Source organism: Bos indicus x Bos taurus, chromosome 29 (assembly GCF_003369695.1).
Source record: "Bos indicus x Bos taurus breed Angus x Brahman F1 hybrid chromosome 29, Bos_hybrid_MaternalHap_v2.0, whole genome shotgun sequence".
NCBI lineage: Eukaryota > Metazoa > Chordata > Mammalia > Artiodactyla > Bovidae > Bos > Bos indicus x Bos taurus.
This window is the reverse complement of record NC_040104.1, coordinates 634,041-651,170: the sequence shown is the minus strand read 5'-3', so window position 1 is coordinate 651,170 and position 17,130 is coordinate 634,041. Positions and strand designations below refer to the sequence as shown.

At 69.3% G+C, this 17,130-nt stretch overlaps 1 protein-coding gene across 11 annotated transcripts; it reads right to left on the bottom strand.

Moving 5' to 3' along the window:
* Positions 1-620: 620 nt before the first annotated feature.
* On the bottom strand, positions 621-16,983 carry TSPAN4 (tetraspanin 4). Of its 11 annotated transcripts, none has more exons than XM_027531210.1 (9): positions 16,914-16,983; positions 12,549-12,641; positions 10,195-10,274; positions 3,390-3,581; positions 3,068-3,142; positions 2,134-2,235; positions 1,901-2,032; positions 1,726-1,809; positions 621-1,052 (listed from the first exon to the last, which is right to left on the bottom strand). In XM_027531210.1, the coding sequence occupies exons 3-9, from the start codon at positions 10,255-10,257 to the stop codon at positions 984-986; spliced, it is 717 nt and encodes a 238-aa protein (XP_027387011.1). In that variant the 5' UTR covers positions 10,258-10,274; positions 12,549-12,641; positions 16,914-16,983; the 3' UTR covers positions 621-983. The 11 variants fall into 11 exon arrangements, with proteins under 11 accessions (XP_027387011.1, XP_027387007.1, XP_027387006.1 ...); XM_027531206.1 differs by having other exon boundaries at positions 12,558-12,641; positions 16,914-16,982; XM_027531205.1 differs by lacking the exon at positions 16,914-16,983 and adding an exon at positions 16,626-16,649 and having other exon boundaries at positions 12,558-12,641.
* Positions 16,984-17,130: the final 147 nt, after the last annotated feature.

Here is a 17,130-nt window from a genome sequence, read left to right as displayed (position 1 = left end):
CTGCAGGGATGTGGGGGTGGTTGGCAGGGTGGGCCTGCGGGCGCTGGGGGAGGGGCTGGAGGCCGAGCAGCCTGCCACGGGCCGGGGGCAGGGGGTTAGGTGCCCCAGAGAGTGCCCCCCCCAGCCTCCACGCCCAGGAGTCCCATCCCCGTCTCCGAGGTGCCTCCGTGCACTTCAGCCGTTTCCCCAGTTTGGGCCCTGTGACGGCTGTTTCCATCCCAAAAGCCCATTTTATTCACAAAACCCACGAGTGACACTTAGGGATGAAGCTTTCAGGAACAAGACAAGAACAGAACGAAGGGGAAAGGGAGGGGCTGAGCTCCATTTCAGGACACCCCTGGGGGAGGCGGCGGCCCTGAGGCTGGGGGAGCACCCCCAAGTCAGGAGCGGGGCACGGAGACGGAGCGCCCACAGCACCCGCCACAGGTGGGTCAGCAAGACTCGGGGCCCCTCTGCCACAGCGTGGAGCCCACCCCCCGGGCCTCCTTGCTGACCCGTGCAGGCAGGGGGGCCATGCCCGTCCAGGAGCCCCGCTCCAAGCACCAGGCAGTGGGAGTGGGTGCAGGGCCCACAGGGTCCGCCTGGGTGTGGCTCCCCGGGGTCAGGCACTGAGACACACGGGGTGGGGGGGCTGCTGCCCACACTTTATTAGACGTGCCTGGAGCCTGCCGTGGCCCCGCTGTGGGGTGTGGGGGAGCAGCCTGCAGCCTGTCTCCAGCACCAGGGCCAGCGGGGAGCCCCTCATCTCCCACCCCAACCCAGACAGGGCTGGTGGGGAAACACTGCCCTGGAGAACACTTGGGCAAGAAAAGCGCCAGAAGCCCCCGTGGACCCCAGCCCCACGCCCGCTTGGGTACAGCGCTCCTGAGGCCAGGAGTCCTAGGGGCTCCCAGGCCCAGGCTGGTGAGAGGTCCAGCTCCTGGGGGGGCGGGGGGGTGGGCGACGTCCTTTGGCAGCAAAGCAGGGTGGTGGGCAGCTGGCGGCTACGCACAGTAGGCATCTGCCCTCACCACCTGGCAGTACATGGTCATGGCGAAGGTCAGGCCCAAGATCTGCGGGGACAGCAGGGGCCGGGCAGGGCCGCTCAGGACCACGGCCAGTGGCCCCCGGGGAAGCCTCGGGCCTGGGGGCCTAGAGGCGCCCCGTGGGCCGGACCCAGACCCGCTTTCCCCTTGGAGTGGGTTTGGCCACCCTGGGCCCCGCTGGTCTCAGGGCCTAGGAGTTCCAGGCTGGGCCCCCAACAGCTGCCCTCCACTCCTCTGACTGCGATCACCCCTCTGGGAGTGTCTGGCTGTGACCTCTGCCTGCACTCCAGAAACGGGCTGCCCTGACGCTGCTTGGTGCTACCCCTGGGGCTGGCACTCAGGTCTTGCATGAAAGCTGGGGAGCTAGGGCTGGCCGGCCGGGCCTCACCAGGGTCTGCACTGCCCGCCTTCACTCCGCACTGGGCAGTCCTGGGACCACCCCCTCCCCCCAGAGCCCTGGGCAGGGGTGTGGGGACACAGCTGGTGCACAGACCTCAGCAGAGGCACCCAGGCTGTGCTTCCGTCCATGAGGAGATCAGACCCTCAGCTCAGGAGTCTGTCCCTGAGGTGTCACAGGTCACCTCCCCGTGGATGCCGTCTTTGACAATCCCCCAGGAGGCCCCCTGCACCTCTGCTGGGGACCCAGGCTCCTCTGCTGCCCTGTTCTTCGGGCTCAGGGTTGGGGTGGGGCCCCTCCTACCTGCACCAGGGCCGTGCACAGCCCAAAGACGCCCACGGCCAGCAGGTTCTCCTGGAGCCACATCTTCACGGTCTCATAACACGGCTGGAGGAAGAGTCGGCGTCACGGGGGCGGCGAGGTCGGCCCTTCGCCCCCAGGGGCCTGGGCCGTGGCTGGCCGGAGGGAACAGACTCACCGCTTTCCACCAGGTGCCGGGTGCGTGCAGCCCGCAGCTCTCGCTGAACTCCAGGCAGCAGGAGTCAGGAACGCGTGTGGCATTGTAGACCTCGAACCAGTCGGTGTAGTTGGAGACCCCGCAGCAGCGGAACTGCGGGAGAGAGGTGGGCTGGGACTGTGCACGGAGGGGTCCCGCCCTCCCCCTCCCCCGGCCACACCGGCCGGCCCCCGCCCCGCCCCGCCCTGCCTCACGTCGGTCTGGATGATGCTCCAGGCGTTGGTGAGGCCCACGTTGCCTGGGGTGCCGTACAGGTGCAGGCCTTTCTTCAGGTCCCGCTGGGCGTACCTGTCGATCTGCAGGACGGCAGGGCCACGCTGCGGCCAGCTCCACCTACCTCGGCCAGACCCGCGCCCACGCTGGCCCCCGGTGCCCTCTGTCCACCTCCCTGCAGTCACCCCTCCCAGAAGGCACCACCAAGCTCTGGCACCCCAAAGTCTCCCTGGGCCTCTCGTGGTGCTAATGACGGGATCCGAGTCAGACGCATCAGCACGAGCTTATGGCAGTTAACTTGCAGATGGAGACAGACAGGCACCGAACACCCAGGGCAGCGTCTGCACACGCCCACCGGGACCCACGGCTCTGCATGGCCGGCCAACAAGGCCCAGATCTTGGTTACTAAGACCGTTCGTTCTCCATAAAGGAACCAGGCTCCCTGGAGAAATGGCAGATTCCAGGGCTGGGGCAGGGGCCCCCCAGGATAGATGTGGGGAGTGTCTCTTAGCAGAGGTGTCGGAGGAGCAGGTAAGGGATGTGGGAGCCACAGAGCTCCAGTAGCCAGAGCTAAACCAGATGAACAAAAAGTAAGTCTTGGGGTATAGCCAGAGAATAAAACATGTAAATGCACCCTCACATGTGTCATTAAGCAACAGCAGGGGGGTGGGAGACATCCCCATCGAGCTGACGCGCAGCTGAAGACGGGCCACCTGGGTGCTCAGGCTCTGGAGCCTCCGAGGCCCTGCTGTCCCCCCCAGGCCTGGCCGCCAGGACCTGTGGTTGTAACCAGAGCCGGGCTGGGCCCGGCGTCTGTCCATGCAGAGCTGGGGTCCCTAGGGTCGGTTCTCAGCCCCTCCCGCCCCCTTGCCTCTGGGAGGGTGCAGCCCCGTGCCCGCCATGGGGCAGTTGTACCTTGTCAGTGTAGGCGAAGAAGAGGATGGTGATGCAGGCCTCGAGCAGGAACACCAGCAGCAGGGCCACGAAGAACTGCGGGCCGGGACCGCCAGCCTCAGCCGTGCGGCCCACCTGGCTCGCACGGACGGCCCCACCCGCCCCGCACAGGGTCCTGGGGGCTGAGAGGGCTGGGACAGGAGCTGGGAGGGGGTCTCGGAGAAAACAGGCCCAGTGCCAGTCGGAGGGGCTGTGCCTGGCACACGTGTGGGGGCACGTGTACACGTGCGCCTGTGTCTGTCAGGGCCGCCCCCCGCCCGGCCTGCTCCCCCACTGGACTCACGGTGAGCAGGAGGCATTTGTTCTCCTTGATGGCCCCGATGCAGCCCACGAAGCCGATGGCCATCACGAAGGCGCCGGTGACGATGAGCAGGTTGGCGGCCGACAGCGACGGGAAGGAGGAGGACAGGGTGGCGAAGTTCCCCTGCGTGGCTGCCAGCCAGATGCCCACGCCCAGGATGCCGCAGCCGCCCAGCTGGGCCAGGGCGCAGAGGGGGGCGCAGGTGAGGAGCCCGCCAGGCGCCCGCTGACCACCTGGCCTGCCGGCCGCACTGGGTCCCCCCATGCATCCTGGGCCCCAGCCGTCCCCCCGGAGGGGCTGCCCCCAAGCCCACACCAGCCCACTCCCTGGCCCGCTCCCCCGACCACTGCAGCTTTTACTGAACTTCATAATTGCTCCTTACAAAAATCGATTCAAACAGGAGGAAGAGGCAGGGGAGGCCAGGCGGTGATGAATCCGGGGAGACGCCTGGCCCCGGGGGGGCGGGGGCGGCCAGAGGGGTGGGGAGCCAGAGCCAGCTGGGACTCTGAAGCCTTGGGGATGCCCCAAGATGAAATGGGAGCTCAAGCCCAAGGCTGGCAGGGTCTGTTGACCGTAAGGAAGTGTGTGTCTGTGTGTGTGTCCAGGCTGGGCAGGGTCTGCTGGCTATAAGGACACATGTGTGTTGTGTCCCCATTAGGAGAGTGCACACGTGAGTGTGTCCCCGTAAGGAGACGTGTGAGAGTGTGTGTTCCCATAAGGAGACGTGTGCACACTTGAGTGTGTCCCCATAAGGAGATGTGAGCGTCCCCTAAGGAGACGTGTGTGTCCCCATAAGGAGATGTGTGCACACGTGTGTGTCCCCATAAGGAGACGTGTGAGAGTGTGTGTTCCCATAAGGAGATGTGTGCACACGTGTGTGTCCCCATAAGGAGACGTGTGAGAGTGTGTGTTCCCATAAGGAGACGTGTGCACACATGAGCGTGTCCCCATAAGAAGATGTGAGCGTGTCCCCATAAGGAGATGTGTGAAAGTGTGTGTGTATGTTCCCATAAGGAGACGTGTGCACACGTGCGTGTGTCCCCATAAGGAGACGTGTGCACGCGTGTGTGCGCCCCTCCTGTGGGAGAGGGATGACCCCCATGTGGCAGGCCCCCACCAGGTGCAGGGACAGAGCTGTCCACAGTGCTGACCACAGGCAAGGCCACTTGAGGCAGCAGGGCACTCGCCCCTGCCTGGGGGCGCCATCAGGGGACCCTGAAGAGGCTGGGACGGGCGAGGGTCACGAGCCCTCCCACCAGCCGACGGGCAGGAAACGGGTGCTCAGGGCCACCCCAGGTCCATGGGCTCTCCAGGTGCCCATGTGGACCACACACACGGACGGTCTCCCCTGGCCTCCACCCAGCGTCGCAGCAGAGGGGGGACCCAGGTCAGGGGCAGGGGCTGCCCCCCCGGAAGAAGCCGAAGCAGGCACCCTGGTCCCACGCCTGCCCATCCCTGCTGACCGGGCACACCCTCTCCCGCTCCAGGGGCTCAGCCCAGGCCAAGCCCCGAGGCTGGCGCTGGTGGGGGGTGCGGGGCTGACTCTGAGCAGAGGGGAGCACCTTCCTCTAAAACCCAACAGCCAGCCAGCTGGCTCCGCCCTTGAGGTCGGCACGGACAGCTCTGGTCCACAGGACAAGCGCCTCCGAGCCCCTGGCCCCGCGGGGACCTGGGGAGGGTCACGGGAGGCCATCTGGGGGGAGCGTCCTGCAGGGCTGGGCCCGCCCAGGAGGGCATCACCCGGGGCAGCCTCACACACGCCGTGATGCGGACCTGGCCCACGGTGACACCCAGACACGTCACCCGGCCCTCCGCACTCAGGCACAGACCAGCCACCAACAACCGCGTGAACGCGATGCGGGCACGTGGGTAAGAAAATTACCTGTAATTGTGAAGCTGCTTCTGTGTAGGCAGCTTTTAAAACATTTTGGCAGGAAGATTACAGCCTCCGAGTACGGGGGAAACGGGCCCTGTGAAACCCAGACGGAGGAGCAACGCAGAAGCGCCTGAGGTCCCTCCCAGGACGGGCCCGTGGGCAGCAGCGGGCAAGGGACACCACCCCACCCCATCCCACTGTGTCCTCCCTGCCCCTCCCCAGCCCTGCTGGGGCCCAGGAGCAGACCCCCACTCCACGGCAGCACCCCCCAGACCCCCCATCCCACCCTGCAGTCCCCAGGGCCATCCTGTCTCCATCTCACACCTGGAGTGCACACCCTACCCCCTGTGCCCAGCCTGGCACGCGCTCCCCACCTCCTGCTGTCTCTTTTCTTGTCCATATTTTGGGGGACTGGCCTAGGGCTAGGCAGGTGGGGCCCCTTGGTGAGGCCCACGGGGGCGCCAGCCCTCCAGTCACGTGGCTCGGCATGGCAGATGGCCGGGCAGCTGGCCCGATCCTTGGAACGGGGTGAAGGGCCAGGTGCCCACAGGGGCCAAGTGTGTGTCAGAAGCCCCTCACCAGGCAGCTGGCACCATCTCGGGGGTGGGGCCGGGCACAGTGGGGTGACATCCCCCTCCCAGCCAAGAACAGCCCCAGGGGAAGGGAGGAGCCCATCTCTGTGAAGTTCAAGGGTGGAAAAACCTGTCCCCTGGGCTAGAAATCAGGTCTGCAGGTGCCCAGGGTAGGGGCTGGGGGCCTGAATGCTGGGGCTCGGGCACCACCCTGGTGGGGAGCGGAAACTCTGTGCAACGAAGGGGCTGCCCCAGCGGCGCAGCGGGGAAGACTCTGCACCTGCAGAGCAGTGGGCACAATCCCTGGTCCAGTCCGGGAACTCGAAGCCCACGTGCCGCGCGGCCATAAACAAAGAATCTATGCAACTGACTGTTATTGTTTTCCTTACACTCCAGAAAGCCCTGCGTCCCTCCAGGCTGCGAGAGAGGGGCCAGCGCCAGCCCACAGACCCCGCCCCCAGACCGGTGTCCGAGAGGAGGGGGCTGCCCTTCCGGGGCAGCTGGGGAGCAGATGGGCAGGACCTCAGCAGGGAGCTAGGGCTGCACCCCCACACAGGCCCCGGGGCCTCTCCACTGCCCCCTGGCCCCCTTAGGGGCTGAAGCCACACCTCTCTGCCCCAAACAGCTCCCGAGGTCTCTGACCAACTGCTGCCACCCCCACCCCATGTGAGAAACCACCGAGTCCCTGATCGGAGGGAGCTGGCGTGCTGGTAGGGGTGGGACAGGGAGACCCACCGCTGCCGCCACAGGGGACCAACCCCGGGCCGCAGAGGCCCTGTCTTCCAGCTGCTGGCCCCAGAGATGGGCCTCAGGCGGGACAGCCGTCCTGGGGCATCCTGACCCCTGACCTGACCCGGGACAGCCAAGGACCCCAGCTTCCCACACTCTTACCACCCACCCCGGCTCATGGTCGCCGGCAGCAGGACCCCCACCACCCCGCCCCCTCCCTGCTGCAGGAAGAAAGCGGAACCCGGACACACAGCCTCCCCCAGCACCCCCCCCCCCAAAAAGCCCGAGCCAAGAGCAGTCACGGGGGCTGAGGCCCGCAGACCCCCGGCCCTGCGCCATGGCCTCCAGCAGGGCCCCTTGGCCTGTTTCCCCGAGGGCAGGGGTGCCAGCGGGGGTGGTCCCAGGTCCGCAGCGCCCTTTGGCCCTCGGGCCCTCTCTCACCGTTCTGGGAGACCGGGACCAGAGCCTGGGCCTCAGTCTGCAGCTCCTCAAGGGGGAAAACCAGGCGCCCCCTGGGCTGGTCGGGGGGGGACACAGGATCCACAGAGAGTAGGACTTGCCCAGGGAACCAGGGAGGCCCGGCCCGCGCTGCGGGGGAGGCAGGGCAGGGAGCGCTCCTGCCTGGACAGGGCTGGGGGACGCAGCAAAGCTAACCACGCCCGGGAGCAGCCGGCTGCAGGCTGAGGCCCAGCCAGTCATGGGAGCATCTTCACCTTTCAGAACCAGCCCTGCCTCCATTCAGGACCACGCCCACCACCAAGACCACCCCCATGGCTGCAGAAACTACCCCGGGGAGCCCTGAGCACCCCCCAGAGCTGGGGAGGGGCAGGGAGAGTGCCCAGGGGCTGCTCAGCCCCACCGCACCTCCCGATCCCCGCACACAGCCCTCCTCCCCAGGGGATCCCCCTGACTCAGGGACCCCAGCCCTAAGCTGCCCACCGCCTGCACGCCTGGAAGGTAGCGGTGCCCCTGGAAGGCGGCGGTGTCCCCAGTGGGGCTGTGCCTCCCCTGGAGGGCCCGGCGGCCCTGGGTGGGTGGACAGTCTGGGGGTTGGCCAGCACCTGGGCCTCACCCCACCCTGTGCCCCCTGCAGCCCACCTGGGCCTTGCTCTATCTCAGGGCACCCCTTCGCAAGCACCGAGGATACCATCGACTCTCCTGAGCCACGCTGTTGACCCGCAGGCCACACAAGACCCAGCAGATTCACACGAGCACCTGCAGCTGGAGGTCCCAGCGCGGCCCTTCCGGCCCCCGTCCAGGAGCCCCCAGGGAAGACCCGTCCAGCAGAGCACGGTAGCCTCCAGAGCCAGCCCCCTCCCCACACTCAGCCAGGACCCCAGGACGGACAGGAGGGGCAGGAGGCGCTTCTGGGGAGGCCGGCTTAGGCCCAGGCGGAGAGAGCCGGGTGCGAGGTGGGCCCGCTGGGTCTGCAGTGGAGAAGGGGGCTCTGGGGTGACTCAAGGGCAAGTGTACCCTGCTGGGCTGCGGCGCAAGAGGGGCCCCAGGGGCACCGCAGCTCGACCTGCGAGCGGCGTCCCACCTCCCTCAGCTGCTCCCGAGTGGGAAACACCGGGGCAAAACATACCTCCAGTGGGGGCTCAGCACCCCCAGAGAGCAACGTGCCGATCCCGAGAAAGGGGGCTCTGCCCCCTCCACAGCCCCGTCAGCAGCAGCAAGGGCCCGGCTGACACCTGCACTGGGCCCAGCGGGGTGGGGTCCGGCCAGCCCCCCAGCCATGCTCACCACCCCTGGCCTCAGTGTTTCCTGGGGGTCCTCTCTCCGACTGCAGATCCCCGCCAGGCACCAAGGTGGGGTGTGGAGGGACCAAGCCAGCCCCCGGGCCAGGGCACCTGGCCGGGAAGTGTAATTGGATAATAAAGGGATTGGATTTTCTAGCCCTGGAGAGGGTCCCCAGGGGTTCCTGACTTGTTCTTTCCAGGGCTGAGGATGGCACCCAGGGCAGGAATCACTGGAGCGTGTCCGCCCTGCAGCTGGGCTGGAGGCGCCTTCGGGGTTCACAGGGCAGAGACAGCTCTGCCGGGCCTTTTGGGGGGCTGCCCCCCGGGCACAGGCCCCTCGAGGGCCCCCTCTCCTCCTCCCAACAAGCAGATACCCCCGCTCTGAGAAGGCGGGGTGGGGGCAGGTGGAGAAGCAGGTCCTGCCTCCCCGGGAACTCCCCCTGCCCCCGCCCATCCCCCATCCGCCCACCGCCCTTCCTGCTCACCAGTCACACGGCCACCTGCAGCCCTCTCCCGTCACACTGCCCGGGGCAGACTGACCCTGCCAGCTGCCCGCCGCTCGCCACACCGGTGCCCGCCGCTCCTGGCTGCAGCCCCCCGCTCCTGGCTGGTGCCCCCTGCTCCTGGCCGGTGTCCACCGCTCCTGGCCGGTGCCCTGCTCCTGGTCGGTGCCCCCCCCCGGTCCTGGCCAGTGCCCCCGATCCTGGTTGGTGCCCTGCTCCTGGCCAGGGCCCCGTGAGGAGGAGACAGCCGCACCCCTCACTCCTGGGCAGAGCGCAGCCTCAGCTGCCTCTGCTGCTCGCTCCTGGCCTCTGGGGGCTTCTCAGCTCCAGGCCCGCCCCTCCCAGGAGCTCCTTGCAGAGAACGACCTTTTGAGTGACCCCTGGGGAGGTGGGCAACTGGGGCAGGAGCCTCCCCCTCTTCCCAGCGACCTCGTACTTCTTAGGCCAGAGCCCAGGAGAGGCAGGAGGTGCAGCAAGGTGGTGCTTTCTGAGCCTTTTGCGGTAAGTGGAGCTCAGGCGAACGAGTTTACAGTCGGCGGCCTCCTTCTGGGGTCCAGAGCCCCCGCAGGAAGGACAGCCACACCCCCATGCTCTCACCATGGAAGGAGAGCCGCGTCAGGAATTATCAATGGAGCGGCTGACCTTGGCATCATCTCCCCACAGGCCCTGCAGCCCGGCTGTGGGACCCCAGGCCCGGCCGGGTTTGCTCCCCGTGCAAGTGTGACACCCCGCAGGCACGCCCAGCCCCCCCACCTGGGTCTGGACGGCAACTCTGTCCTCCAGTGTTGGGGTGTTTCGAGGGACGGGGCCCCCCTGTAGCACCAACAGCTCTGACCCTGGACACAAGCACCTCATCTGAGCAAACCCAGCCACCTTGGAGAAAGTTAGAGAAGCCCCCACCTGGCTGGAGGTGCAGCAGAGGGGCCAGACAGCACTCCTGCTGGCCCCAGCCCCTGTCCTGCCCAGGAGCCGGTCCAGAGGAGGGCTCGCCCTCCCAGCCCCACCACCCCCCAGCCCCTCTGCAAGTGCGGTCCCTGGAGCCAGGAAGGCGGGTCTGCTGGGGAGGCTGTGCCCACGAAGAGCGAGGGCACGGCGGAGAAGGAGCCAGCGGCCCGGCAGAGAGCAGGAGCGGGGCCCCACGCTGCCCCATGGCAGGTGTGGGACACGTCCAGTCTCAGCAAGAGACAGAGCGGAGGAGATGCAGGGCGGCCGCCCAGGGTGCAGACTTGGCGGACCCCAGCAGTACCGGAACCCCCAGGAGCCGCGCTGCCCTGGCCCCAGCGATCCCAGACACACCCCCAGCCAGCGTCCCGAGTGTCCCGCCACACCCCCCAGCGGGAGCGGCGACCCGGGCCCGCCGCCACTCACCCAGAAGAGCAGGTTGAAGGCGAACATGAGGTACTTGACGCCCTGCAGGCAGCCGCGCGCCATGCTGCAGCGCTTCAGCTCTAGGAGGAAGATGAAGGACAGGTCCAGGTAGAAGACCACGTACTTGTTGCCCTTAGGCGACGTGTAGCGCGCCTGGGCCGCCTTGGGGCCGGGGCTGGCGTGCAGGCCGAAGAAGGGGCCGCCGCGCGCGAAGCCCGGTTCCTTGCCCGGCGGCGACGGGCTGCGCCGGTACGTGGACTCGTCCGTGCTCGAGCGGCGCATCGCGCGGGGCCGCCGGGCTCCCCGCCCCGGCCCGCGGGGACACCCGGCGCGCCGCTCCGCTAGGACCCGCGGCGGGCCGCGGACACCTGCCCGCGCGCCGCAGCCCCGGCCTGCCCGGCCCGCGCGGCTCGCGCGGACCCCGCCCCGCCGCTCTGGCCGCCCCGCCCCGCGCCGGCCAATCGCAGCCCCGGCCCGCCCCCGGTCCGCCCCGCGCGGACCCCGCCCCCGGCGCGCCCCGCCCGCCGCTCCTCCGCCCGCCCGCCGAGCGCCCGCGGGGGCTGGGCGCGCGGGGCCGGCAGCGCTCAGCCCTGGCGCGACGCCCCGGCCTTGCCCGGAAGCCGCAGCGCGCCGGGACCCCGCTGGCGGCCGGGTTCGGCGGCCTCCGACCGCACGCGAAACGCAAAGCGCTTTGCAGATGAGGGGTGACCCACTTGCTGCCTGGGGCGACGTGGGGCAGCTCCGGCTCCCCGCCCCGATCGAGGCAGCGCAGGGGGCGCAGCCGGAACACACCTGGGGTGCACCCCGGGCCGGCGAGGGCTGCGCGGGGCCATGGGTCAGCCTGGGGACCCCAGCCGGGGGCGGTCCCGGGAGACCAGGCAGAGGGGAAGGACAAGCCTCCGGGAAGGGCCGGGGCAGGGGGAGCCCGGAGGGCGGCCAGCCCGCCAGGCAGGGTGTGGGAGTCATCACTGGGCCCAAGGCAGGCCACAGGCGTGTGCAGGGCTGGCAGCCCCTCCAGGCCCAGAGCCCGCGGGACCCTCTGCCCTCGCCCTGGTCCTGGCTTCCTGGGCACGTGCGACGTGCAGTCACACAGGACTCCTCGCGGGCGGGACATGCTGCTGCCACTGTCTGGAGAGTCTCCATAATCTCTGACGAAGGTGCCCTGACCATCACATCACTCCGGCCTCTCCCAGACACCTGCACACAAGCCCTGGCAGCACACTGGAGCTCCAAGGCCCCCTGCACAGGCAGAGTGCTGTGCCCTGGTGCTGTGCAGGCAGACGGGACAGACGCCCCTCTGCTGTGCCCCCACAGCCCACCCCACTGGTGGAGGCCCTGGGTGTGGAGGGAAGACCCCCACCCGAGGCCCGGACACCGCCCCTCCTGCCTGCAGCCCCCCTCCTCCTCTCGGTTCAGCAGGGGGCCCGGCCTCGGGGAGCGTGGTGCGACAGGCAGGGACGCCCCCGCCCTGGACTGGGTCTACCCGCTCACCAAGGCCACGCAGGGCAGCACCCACCCTGTCGGGTGGTGCAGGAAGCTGCAGTCGGAGGACGGAAGGACTCAACTCGCCCAAGGTCAGCAGAACTCAGAGGGAAGAAAGGAACGGGGAGGGGAGGGGGAGGGGAGAAAAAGAAGTTGGGGGGAAGCGACAAAGCGACAGTGAGGACACCGAGCCTGAGCCCTGCTGGGCTCCCGAGAAGGGACACGCTGCCAACCACGGGCCCAGTGGAGAGGCCAGCCGTGGAGGGTCCCCACAGGCTCCGCATAGACTGCGAGTGGCAGCGGTGACCCCTGGTGACCTGGTGACCTGGTGGCCCCAGCAGCCTCTGGCCACCTCCCCTTGGCCCAACTCTGCCAGGCCACACGCCCAAGCCAGGGACAGCCACTCAGGGCCCTGAGAGGCGCAGTGGGCACAGGCGGGCTGAAGGGCAGCGCCTCTGAAGACAGGGCTGGGGGCCGGGAGCCTCCCCTCCACCCTTCAGCCCACCGCAAGGCTGGCTGGTTGCCACAAGGGACCCAGCACCCAGGGTGCCCTCTCCCCTGCCTCACTCGGCCAACACCACGCCAACGCCCCAGAATTCCTGAAAACCCTCTCCAGTCTCTAAAACCCTGCTCCGGCCCCCGCCGTGAGCCGCTGAGCCTGAGCTGAGATTCACCCTGGAGACAACCAAGGATGCCGGGGCCAGCGGGAACACGGACGAGAGCACACGGCCCGGCGAGCCCCGGGACCCCGCCCCCGGCGCCCAGCAGCTCCCCCAGCAGCGGGACACACACCGAGAGGGCCACACCGGACTGGCTGGGTCCCGGTCTGTCCCGGGACCAGGAGAACCTCCACCAGCGAGGCCCTGCCCTACCTGGCTTACCGGGGAAGAAGGCGGGCGGTGCCCAGTGGTCCTGAGGGCTGGCCAGCCGGCAGGTGAGCGGTCAGCAAGGCCAAAGCCGCAGCTCTGTGGAGGGAAGACAGGCGGAGTGGAGGCCACGCTGCGGCTCGTTCCCAGCCTCTGCAGGGGCTCTGCACCCGGGGCAGGACCCCTGCGGGGAGAGAGGGCGGCCGGGGGCCGGGGGCGATGTGCTCAGACTTAGGGCCCAGCCCGGGGGCTGCCTCCCCGCCCTCTGAGGTGCCCGGAGGCACAAGCGTGCCCGCGCGGGGCTGCACTCGGACAACACACGTGGTCAGCAGACGGAAGGCCATCCAGCCCCCAGCGGCCCCACAACCCAGAGCCCAGCCTGATGGTCCACGTCCCCCAGGGCCCTGCACCCCACGCCCTCTCGCTTCCCAGAGACAGACGCCCTGAGCCCCCAGCCTCCCCGCGGAGCCAGCCTACGATGCGTCACGAGGCCCATTAATGTGCACTTAATGGACTCGCATGAAGAGAGGACTCTGTCACCCCTACCAGCCAAGTATTTCGGGGGAGGAGGGCCAAGGCCACACTCCGCCCCCACGCCTGACCCCTCGGACAGGGGCTCCCTGCAGCCGGGGTGGGGGGCTGGTGGTCTTCCAGCAGCCGGCAGCAGACAGCAAAGGCTCATGTGCCTGCCGCCCTGCCCACCCGCTCCCGGGCCGCCCTCTGCCACGCGTCCTCTCAAACCCACACCTGCGGCAGATGTGAAGCCACGGAGCGGGTGGAGGCTTGGCAGCCTGAGACCCATTCCCTCACTCGGGGGGTGACCAGCACCCACCGCTGTGAGAAAGGAGGCACCCAGACCAGGCCCAGGACCCCACCCCCGCCTCAGCGACCCCTGTGCCCCTGCGCCCAGGGAGGACGCGCCCAGGGAGGGGCTCAGGCCCAGGAGTACAGAGGGCAGGGGCGCGAGGGGGGCCCCCTCTCCGGAGCTCACAGCGACACTGCAGACACTGAAACCCACGCCCCCAGCCCCCAGCCCTGAGGCCGCCTCCACAGCCGCAACCCCCGGCCCTGGGCTCAGCAGATGGGCCTCCCAGCCAGGCCCTGAGGGAGAGCTCCACCCACACCCCTCCCAGCCTCCGACCCCTCTAGACCCTCACCCAGTGCAGCCCCGGGACCCTCCACGGGTGACCGCCATGCCCCTCCGTGAACCCAGGGCCCCACCCCATCCGGGGCAGCCCAGACTCAAGCCTACAGTCGTGGGGGTGGCGGCTACAGGGCCAGACAGGACCTGGCTGGCCCCACGCCTCACCTGGCCCGGCCTCCTCCTCCAGGAAGCCTCCTGCCCCCAGCCTGCTCTGGGCCTCCTCCGTGTGCAGGATCGCACAGGCCTGGGTCCCCAGAATCACACACGCAGCAGGTGATCAGGATGGGCAGAGCAAGAAGCCCAGACAGCCCTTGCCCAGCCTGCCAGCCCCGGGCTGGGCCTCTGGGACCCTCCGGGGCCCAGGGCAGGGGCAGGAGGGAGCCCGGGGGAGTGTGGGCACCTACCTGGCCAGACCGAGGCCCAGCTCAGAGAAAGACCTCCCCGAACACCGTGAGTGCTGGCCCGGCGACCTTGGAGGCCTGCAGCGGGCGGGCCCCAGCAGAGCCGGTGAGCATGCCCACAGCTCAGGGTGCCGAGCTGGCCGCCCAGCCCGGGCCCCCAGGTTGCCGGCTCTGAGGCGGCTGAGAGGAGCCAGGAGGCCCCGCCAACACAAACAGGCCTGCGGAGCCGCCTTCCTGCTGCTGCTTCAGCCCCCGACCTCGGGGGAGGGGCACGCAAGCACCCAGGCCCACAGGCCTTCCCCCCACTGGTCTGGAAGACACTGCCTCCAGGAGAGGGGTCCCCATGGAAGAGGCCACCCAGGGGCCTCCAGCACTTCCCCGGGCCCAGTGAGGCCAACCCCGAGGACAGGGGCTCCCCTCAGGACCCTCCCGCCACCCCGGGACCTGGGAGCTCTCTTCCCCACCTGGGCACCGACACTCCAGCCCGCCCCCTGTACACCAGTGCTCTCTGGGAGCCCCATGCATGGCCGAGCGGGCCATCCTCAAGGGCCCTGCCTGTCCACAGGGTCACTAGGTTGCACAGCTGGTCTGCAAACACCGCCCGGTACCCCAGCCCCCGGGGCCCAGAGGGTCACCGCGGGTGCAGCAGGTGGGCGACCCCGTCAAACCCCGACGAGGCATCCACGCACCCCGCTCACCACGCCGCCCCCCACGTGTGAGCACAGCTTACCCAGAGCCGCCAGAGCTTGGGCGCTCGGGGCTGCGCTGGGACCCTCGCCCCCTCCCCCTTACAGAAGGGGAGGCGGACGCTGTGGTCCAGGACGGGGCGCAGGGTCAGCTGCCTCCTGGGCGGCTCCGTCTCTTAGGTGGCGTTTCCAGGACAACACCCGGGCCACAGGGTCTCAGTGGCTGAAGCTCGGATCGCGGGTTTCCCCTTGTCCCCCCCTGCCCTGAAGTGACCCTCCTCTGGCAGGAAGTAGGGCGCACGGGTTCCAGACCACATGTGAACACCACCCCCGCCCCGGTCCTGTGCCCCCGCCCGTGGGGGCAGGACCCCCCTCCTTGGAAACCCAGCGCTTCACTCTCCCTGCCCATCTCCAGGCCAAGCCCGAGGCCTGGGCCACATCTGCGCTCACTCCCAGGGGCCCTGCCGCAGGCCTGTCCCACCCACCGCGCCCTCACAAGTGCAGCAGGCCCTTGGGGCACTCTCTGCCCCTGCCCAGCCTGCCCCCTCAGCACCCACAGGGAGGGAGAAGGCCCAGCGGGGGAGAAGGCTGAGGTGAGGCCCCCCAGGGTCCTCAGGTCCAGCCTGGCCAGGCCTGAGCCAGGGCGGAGTGGGCACAGAGGCCAAGTGCCCAAGGGGCCTCTGAGCACACGTGTGCTGGCGGCCTGTGCCACCACGCCGCTCAGCAAGCCCCTCCTGGGAAACCAGGGAGCTGCAGGGAGGAGTCCCCCTCCAAATCCACACGCAGTTCTCGCAGTTCTCAGAATTCCAGGAATGTCAACTTGGCTCTCCCGCCCCTCAGTCTCTGGGAGTAAACAGCCCCTGGGCCAGAGCGGGGTGCGGTGGGCCAGAGCGGGGTGCGGTGGGCCAGGGGCCCCTCCCCCAGGAAGCCCGCACGCACCCACCCCTGCTCTATCAGAGCCCCCCGCCTGTCCCCCTCACCTCCGCAGACACGGTCGCCTCTACAGCTGAGCCTGGGTCCACCCCAGGCCACTGTGACTCAAGGCCCCATCCCAGCCGGGGACAGGATGTGCGTCCAGTCAGCCTGGGGAGGGGGGGCAGGCAGGGCAGGGAAGTGGCTTTTGCTCGTGGCTCCGCACGTGGCAGGGTGGGGGACGGTGAATGCCACTGGGGAGGGTGACCAGAGCCAAACTCCAGACTGGCAGAAGCGCTGGCCAGCCTCCCCAGGACCCTGGGACCTCCACCTCCATGCTCCTCGACTTACAGTCAGAGTCCACCACCCACCCCAAGAGGACTCTGAGCTGACGCCTAGGACCCAACATGGTGGGCCCACCCACCCCAACCAGAGACCCTGACGCCCCAGGCCAGCAAACGTGAGGAGACCCTGCCTAGGTGCCTGGGTCACAGGTGCCACCGTGCCTAGGTCACCCTCCTCAGTCCAAAGCTCGCCTCCTCCAGGGAGCCTTCCTTGCTTCTCGGTGCACACGGCCCTCCCCAGCCGCCAGTCACAGGATCAGGGGGCTCACCTCTAGCCACTTCCCGAGACACAGCGCCACCCCCCCCCCCACCCCGCTCCCTTTAAACCCCCACCGCCTCCAGCTCCCAGAGCCTCTGTCCCGCCTCTTCAAGTCTCCGCTCTAACCCTAACACCCCGAGCGCCCCCCTGACCCGCAGAGCGGGCGCTCCCGGGTCACAGGCGCCCGCCCGGCCGAGCGCGGACTGGGGCCTGGGCCGCCAGCGCCTCCCCCGGGAAGAAGGCAGGAGCGGGGCCAAGCTGACCGCGGCGACGGCCGGAGCCCCCCACCGGCTGGGTCGCCCCGCGCCCGCCCGCCTCCAGGGATACGGGCAGCTACCGGGCCGGGACCGTTACTGTGCGGGCGACCCGGGCCAGGCGGCGACCTCGAGGGTCCCTCGGACTCTGCGCAGAGACCTCCGAGTGCCGGCGGGCAGCGGCTCCAGGCGGAGAGGCCGCCCCCTGCCCGGCCCCTCTGGCCGCTCTCCGCGCCCCAGACCCGGCTCGCAACTTGTTGCTGAAACGCGGCTCGAGCTCTGCGCTCGGGGCGCCGATTCGCGCGGGTCCGGCGCGGGCGCGGGCGCGGGCCCTGCCGCACTCCGCCCGCGTCCCGGCGGGGGCGCTGTACCTGCCTCGCGCCCGCCCGCGGCGTCAGTCAGCCGGGCACGAGGAACGCGAACGCCGCCGCCGAGCCCTTGCGGCCCCGCGCGGACGCCGTAGGCCGGGACGTACCAAGGCGCGTGCGGGGGGCTCCCGCCGCGGACCCGTCCCCGGACCTGGACCCCGGACCCCGGACCTGGACCCCGGACCCCGGACCTGGACCCCGGACCCGCGCCCGGGCGGAG

Excerpts from the sequence above, each read along its gene's own strand:
- TSPAN4 (XM_027531202.1), bottom strand. The coding sequence starts at position 10,476 with ATGCGCCGCTCGAGCACGGACGAGTCCACGTACCGGCGCAGCCCGTCG. Across the intron at positions 3,143-3,389 it reads ACAAATGCCTCCTGCTCACC|TTCTTCGTGGCCCTGCTGCT; the intron begins GTGAGTCCAGTG and ends CCCGGCCCGCAG. Across the intron at positions 1,053-1,725 it reads TGTGCACGGCCCTGGTGCAG|ATCTTGGGCCTGACCTTCGC; the intron begins GTAGGAGGGGCC and ends CTGTCCCCGCAG.